This window comes from Engraulis encrasicolus, chromosome 20 (genome assembly GCF_034702125.1).
Source record: "Engraulis encrasicolus isolate BLACKSEA-1 chromosome 20, IST_EnEncr_1.0, whole genome shotgun sequence".
Taxonomy (NCBI): Eukaryota; Metazoa; Chordata; class Actinopteri; order Clupeiformes; family Engraulidae; genus Engraulis; species Engraulis encrasicolus.
In genome coordinates, this window is record NC_085876.1 from 10729583 (window position 1) to 10737082 (window position 7500).

Below are 7500 nucleotides of genomic sequence, written 5' to 3' on the forward strand. Positions count from 1 at the left end.
TGTGTGTGTGTGTCCTGGTGCCTTCAGTTTATTGAGGTCTGCAATGATTTGTTTCTTGGCAGAAAGTTCTGAAACTTTAGCTCCGCTCCTCGCTCCCATCTGTTCTCCTGGAGAGCGAAGAGAAGGGAGAAGAGGAGGAGGGGGATGAAGAGAAGGAAGGGGAGGAGGAGAGGAGGAGGAGGATGAAGAGGGAGCTGAAGAGAAGGAATAGGGGAGGAGGAGAGGAGGAGGAGGAGGATGAAGAGGGAGCTGAAGAGAAGGAATAGGGGAGGAGGAGAGGAGGAGGATGAAGAAAAGAGGAGTCAGAGGAGGAGGAAGAAGAGGAGGACAAGGAAAAGGAGGAAGAATATGATAGCAATAAAACGAGGAGGAGGGGGAGGAGGAGAATGAGAGGAACAGGAAGATGGGTAGAAGAAAACTGAAAGAAGGAATAGTAGCAGAAGGAGGTGAAGCAGCAATAGTGAGGAAACGGAGGAGAATTGAGTAGAAAGATAAAAAAGAGGAAGACAGGAGGAAGAGGAGGAGGAGGAGGAGGAGGGAAGAGGGCACACACCAGATGGACGCAGAGTAGTAGGCGGCTGAGTTGAGACAAGGCAAGCACTGACCGCACTGCTGTGTGTGTGTGTGTGTGTGTGTGTGTGTGTGTGTGTGTGTGTGTGTGTGTGTGTGTGTGTGTGTGTGTGTACGTACACTTTTCACACACAAACACACTGCCATGCAAAGTGTGTCACTTTGTCCAGGTGGCCCCTATTGCTGACCAACCAATCTCCACGACCAGAAGAAAAAAATCAGCGAGTAAACAGAAACCAGAAAAACAAGAAACCAAAACAATACCATCAGCGGATGTGTCAAGATACAAAATAAAAGTATTACTCATAAAAAAATAAAACCCTGAAAAAGAAATCAATAGCAAGGCTTTTTGAAAACAATGGCCCCGCATGTCGTATTGTGCAATCGCTCTTTAGGTGAACAGTCCCAGATTTTTTTTTTTTATCAAAGTACCAGAAGAGCTTTTTGAGTGTGAATGTGAAAAGAAAAGGACACCAAGAAGATACAATAGTCAAATAGACTACCTAGTCATGACCGCTTATCTTTACATTTCTCCTTAACCTACAATAAAAGATCCCAGTTTTTAAACGTCTTCCCCCAAATGGGAAACAGAACTAGGATTATAAACTCTACTCTATATCGAGTCGATTCATAATATCTCATTATATAATATACTCCATAATCTCTATTATTACAAATCCATATCTAATAATAATTAGTACCTCCAAAATTAAGGGAAAAAAAGGCATTGAGAGAAGAGATACATTGTACTAGAGAGAAAAATACATTGTACTTTTTCATATACTTAAACATTCCCAAAAAAATGCATTTCTCAAAAAGGTCATAATTTATATAAAATAACACAAATTAACAACTAAAGAAGAGAGATGTCCAGCTAGCCCAACACGTGTGGGAGCCATCAGACTGACACCATGGCAACCAATCGTACCGACACCATGGCGACGGCCTCAACCAATCGGCGGTCTCCATCGAAGGATGGCAGAACCGTACCAAGGTTCCAACGTTCCGGCAGGACCCTCCATATACCCCTGAACTCTGACCCCACACACTCCCCATCAAGCTGGAGTATTGGTGGTGGAGGCTGTCATGTCCTCCCTCCCCCATAGCACTGCATTGGAGTCAAGGCAAGCCCTTATCAATAGGAGGGGGGGGGGTATAGAGTGGAGGGTTACAAGATGGAAGGTAAGGGGGTCATCATATGTGACCCCACCCGGAAAAAGATGGGGAGACGTTGGAGATAAACCTGTGTGTGTCTGTGCGTGTGTGTGTGTGTGTGTGTGTGGTCAGACGATGTTGACCCCTGACCCGGCACCACAGGCCGCGGAGCGCTTGCTGCAGTAGGGGGGCCCCCCGGGTGCCAAGTGGCCCCCGCCGCCCAGGGCCCCGTTCTGGTAGTTGCTCTTCAGCTCCATCTGGCAGGCGGCGATGGCGGCGTTGAGCTCCACCTGCGCACGGTGCACCACGTAGAACATCAGGCCAATACTGATGACAATCTGGAGAGAGAGGTAGAGAGGTAGGGGTTAGAGAGGTAGAACACGGAGAACTTTAGGTGGACCACTGATGATACACTCTGAGAGAGAGAGAGAGAGAGAGAGAGAGAGAGAGAGAGAGAGAGAGAGAGAGAGAGAGAGAGAGAGAGAGAGAGAGAGAGAGTAGAGGAGAAGAGGAGAAGAGAGGAGAGGAGAGGAGAAGCAAGAAAAGAAGAGAGAGATATACAGAGGTGTGGAGAGATAGAACATGCAGAACATTAGGCAGGCTACTGATGTCGATCTGAAAGACAGACAGACAGACAGACAGAAAAGACTTTTAACATTTGTACCTAAATAATTTGCCTATACAATTACACTCAGTATTCCAAACAAGATAGCGAAGGAATCAGGGGCAACATAGAAAGAGGTGAAATATGGGTAAGAGGAGGAACAGTTAGATAATTCAGAGAGAAGGGGGGAGGGGTCGTGACATAATTGAGAGAGAGAGAGAGAGAGAGAGAGTGAGTGTGAGAGATGGGGGGGGTCGTGAGATAATCGAGAGACACAGAGATAGAGAGGAGTGTTACGGTATGCAAGGGTCACATATGACATGCTCCCCTCTTCTGGCCTTGGCCATTGTCAGGTCTTTATCTCGCACTATCCCATTTGTCACTGTGTGTGCGCAAGCAATTGAAGAGGTCAGAGAGGGAGAGGCAGAGAGAGAGGGATGAAAGAAAGAGATCTAGGGGGAGTGGAAGTGGTGAAAGAGGAGAGGAGGTTAATGAGGAGGGGAGTCGGAGAGGGGGAGGAATGAAGAGACAAGGTCAGTGGAGAAAAGGAGAGAGAGAGAGAGAGAGAGAGAGAGAGAGAGAGAGAGAGAGAGAGAGAGAGAGAGAGAGAGAGAGAGAGAGAAAGAGAAAGGGAGAAGAGAAAGGATAGAAAGGGCAAAAGAGGAGGGGGGCAGTGGAGGAGAGCGCGCGTGAGAGAGAGAGACAGCGAGAGCAATGCACGAAGGGCAGAGGAGGAGGGCAGTGGAAGAGAGTGAGAGAGTGCGAGAGGAGAGAGAGAGCAATGAACGAAGGGCAGAGGAGGAGGGAGAGGAGTGATAAAGCGATGGAAGAGGGAGAGCATGCTTCAGTAATAGAGGGTCACATGACCTCCACATTACTCTTCCACACACACAGTCTCTCTCTCTCTCTCTCTTTCACACACAGTCTCTCTCTCTCTCTCTCTCTCTCTCTCTCTCTCTCTCTCTCTCTCTCTCTCTCTTTCACACACAGTCTCTCTCTCTCTCTCTCTTTCACACACAGTCTCTCTCTCTCTTTCACACACAGTCTCTCTCTCTCTTTCACACAGAGTCTCTCTCTCTCTCTCTCTTTCTATCTCGTGCGTGCACATATACACTCTCACTCGGTTTCACACACACAAATGCTCGCTCACGCTCTTTCTCTCTCGCACGCACACGCACACCTAGAGGTCACATTACGTCTACATTACTCCACTACCCCTTTTACCTTGACACCTTGCTGAACACACACTTAACAACAAAAACACAGCTGCTCTCTCTCTCGCTCTCACTCTTTCTCTCTTTCTCAAAAACACACGCACGCACACACACACACACACACACACACACACCACACACACACACACACCTACCTAGAAAGCTGGTGCCATGTCTTGCACACATAAGCAAAGTAAGTGGGTCACATAAGCTTACATAATCACACACACACACACGCGCACACACACGCGCGCACACACACACAAACACACCTGAAGATAAAGTACCTGCTGATGCTTAGCGTGCGCGCGCACACACACACACACACACACACACACACACACACACACACACACACACACACACATACAGAATGAATATTAAGTATCCGCTGACGCACGCACGCACGCACGCACGCACGCACACACGCACACGCACACGCACGCACACACGCACACACGCACACACGCACACACGCACACACACACACACACACACACACACGTAAACCCACCTGCAGGCTGAATACGAAGTAGCCGCTGACACTCTGCTCGGCGATGACGTCCTCCATGGTGCGCAGTGTGGTGCCCAGGTAGGAGTTGAGGAGCTGGGTGGGGAGCAGGCCCACGGAGGAGGCCACCAGGTAGTTGGGCAAGGACACGTCTGTGATCTGTGGAGGGAGAGGGAGAGAGAGAGAGAGAGATATGGGATGAGATTTAGGGCAACATTACTTTGGAAGACTCATGTTCCAATACATACTCTCAGAGGAGGCCACTATTAGCGCGTTCAGGCCGACTGAGAACCGTGCTGGAGCCCGTTCCCGCACCTAATCGCGAACCGGCCGTCGAGTTCACGCCACAGATATTTGTGTTCGCGAACCGAAAAGTTTGTTCGCAATGCGAACCGCAAAATACTACGTTTTTCTCCGCGAACCGTGACGACAGCGTGCCCGTCAGCAGGTCCATCCGGGTAACGCAGTCACATGCGGGAAAAGTTCAGGTTCGCAGATAAGCACTTTAGTGCTGAACGTAACTGGTGCGGGCACCGGCTCCAGCTCCATTCTGGTCGGCCTGAAAGCCCTGTAGGTGTCAACATGACACCATGACAAGAAAGGGCCTCTGCACATCGACTCCGCCAAAGTTCGATTCCATTGTTGTCCATACAACCCCTGTCTGCGGACATTCGTGGATGTCGGCAAGGGATTAGAGGCGAGTTCTATTTTGTCGGAGCCGGCCAATGACTTTCCATGCTATGTTCGTGTGAAATTGGGTTTGGGGTTCAGAATTGTGTCGGAAGCGAAAGCGCTCAGCAGTGCTGTCGGAGCCAATGTGCGGAGGCCCTAAGTAAGATAACACGCCGATTTGAAGCGGCTATCGCGCTCGTGCACTACGCCTTTGCAAATGAACGCATAGCTCTACAACTCCCTGTGACAGCATCTCCCAACAACTCCCTGTTAGGTTTAAAGGGACACTGTGCAGGAAATGGTCAAAAAAGTGCAACTATGCTGCTTATTGAAATTGGGCTGCCTATTGCCAAATTTGATCTTTACATGAAGTTTTACTAAGTATTAAACAATCATTTTCTAGTATGGTCAAAGATAGGGGTGGTACGGTTCACAAAAGTCACGGTTCGGTCCATATCACGGTTTCAAGGTCACGGTTTTCGATTTGGTACGGTTCTGTTTTTTTTTTTAAATAAAATGTATTATGCACTGGAAATGTATAATATAAAAATTAGAATGAAAATGTAAGCTTATCATGGGTATGTTGAATTTGACTTAATTTAACCCAACAAGGTGAAGTTACTGAAAGAGGAAAGATATCAATGATTTTAACATGCTTCCATTTATTTCACAAAAAGGGAGAACTAAGTCCTAACTTTTAAGTTGACAAATATTCAAATATTACATGCTATAACACATTTGACGTGTAAAAATAAAACAGCTACACTCCTGTAGGCAATGGGACCATTAGGTCAGTGCAGTATGACTATTTTGGTTAATGACACACTGAGAACGAATTGTACTTTTATTTTGATACCGCTTTCTGCGAGTTTTGCGCTTATGAATCAGTTGCTTCCTATCATGAAACTGCCGGCCGTGAGAAGCATAGAAGTAAAATCAGAAGTCAAATTCAATTTTAAGTGAACAAGTGATAGGGTTATGTTATGTTAAAATGTGAAAGTTAAGGTAACAAATAATTTTAAAAGATCGTTTTTTTTAGAAGTGTATGCACAAGAATGTTTCACAAAATTCCTGTGAATCTGAGCCTTTTAAAACAGTCAAATTTTATTTTGGTTATAGTGTTAAACATCAATGTTAACTAGGCAACAGCACAAAGTTCCCTTCATTCCATCACAGTTTAACTGGCTACATATAATTAGACCTACAGTTGATTCTAGTTAAGGACAGCGCAGTGAATCTGATGGATTTGTTCAATTATCTCGCATTCTGGCGTCTGGAATCCACATTCAAAGCCACGTGGATATAGCCTACACTAGGCTACTGTAACGTAAGTCATAGTCTACTTTGTTCTGCTAATCTGTCATTTTTTGTAAATTCAAGTTCATTTTAATTTAAATTGGTCAGATTAAAGGCTGCGGGCAGTCACTTGCGCTAACGTGGAGAGAGAGGGGGGAGAGGCTGACGCTGCTGACCGACCTGCACTTGCGCAGGCTACTGTAGCCTAGTCAGCTGGCGCATTACATTATGCCTTTCAGTTGGCTGATAGAAATCAGTCTTTCCACACTCAATATCCTACGTAGTCTTTGTGTTTTATGCTTGTAAAAGTAGTAGGATTTTAATAGCGTCGTCCGCCGGTGGTCACTCTATTTTTTTTTTTTTTGAAACCGTGGGCACCGTGCGGTTGCGCACTACCCCGTTCCTTGACATGCAAACCGTACGGTTTCGGTTTGCAACGCAAACCGTACCATGCCTAGTCCAAGTACAGTCATTTTTGCAGCTAAAAATGGCTATTTTTGGAAATTCAAAATGGCGGACCATGGAGAAGATCCCCCTTTACATGTATGAAAAGTGCAATTTTTCCAGTCATAATGAAAACTTAGAATTTGATGCTGGTGGTAAGTATTCATGAAAAAGGTAACATTAGTGAATGGGCAGCATGAATTCTGAAAATAAACAACTACAAATCTCACACAGTGTCCCTTTAAGGATGGATGTGGTCTGGGCACAATTGCCCAACAATGTTGCCAATGCCTTGCTCATTTTGCTGTTCTTCACAAAAATAAAGCAGCAGAAACATTGCTTTACTGACAGGTTAGGGTTAGACATGGTTTTGGTCAGCGCTTTACTGCTGCGTTTGAGGAGCATGACCTAACTTGAAAAGGTGTCGCACCACAACGCGAGACATATACAGCCTATACATGATGCCAGTCTGACTAGGTAGTTGCACAAAGACACGTCTGTGATCTACGAACACAAGGCGGACGTGGTTTAGGACGCATGAGGAAGATATTAGTTTGTCCAACAGAGAACATCAGCACGCCCACTGAGGAGGTCACAAGATAGTTGGACAAGGACACGACTGTGATCTATGGAGACAGGAAGTGGTTTAGGATGTATGATCATCAGATAGCATCAGTTAGTCCAACAGAACACAAGGAAGTAATATCAGTACGCCCACTGAGGCGGCCACAAGGTAGTTGAACAAAGATACATCTGTGATCTATGGAGACAGACAGGATGAGAATTAGGACGCGTGATCTTGGGAAGACTTTTTAATTGTTCCAATACAATACCATGTAATCCCAGCAGGCAACATGGGTTTTCTACAGAGTAAAGAGGATGTGGTTTAGGAACCATGCTCTTCATAAAGATAACATCAGTCTGTGGAATACATCTGAGCAAGCCCACTGAGTAGGCCAATAGGCAGCTGCCGGGCAAGGAGACAGAGGGGAGAGGATGAGATTTAGGACACATGATCTTGGGAAGGCGTTGTT

The 7500-nt window shown here is 46.2% G+C and overlaps 1 protein-coding gene across 1 annotated transcript in view; it reads right to left on the reverse strand.

The window, feature by feature from the left end:
- The window catches only part of tmem64 (transmembrane protein 64), a 27061-nt gene that overhangs the window by 20 nt on the left and 19541 nt on the right, over positions 1-7500 (reverse strand). Inside the window, exons 3-4 of the mRNA XM_063185409.1 lie at positions 4058-4213; positions 1-2063 (exon numbers count right to left, since the gene is read on the reverse strand). The exon at positions 1-2063 is cut by the window's left edge and continues 20 nt beyond it. Coding sequence (XP_063041479.1) covers positions 1854-2063; positions 4058-4213 — 366 coding nt within the window. The 3' untranslated portion in view covers positions 1-1853. The remainder of the gene's footprint in view (positions 2064-4057; positions 4214-7500) is intronic.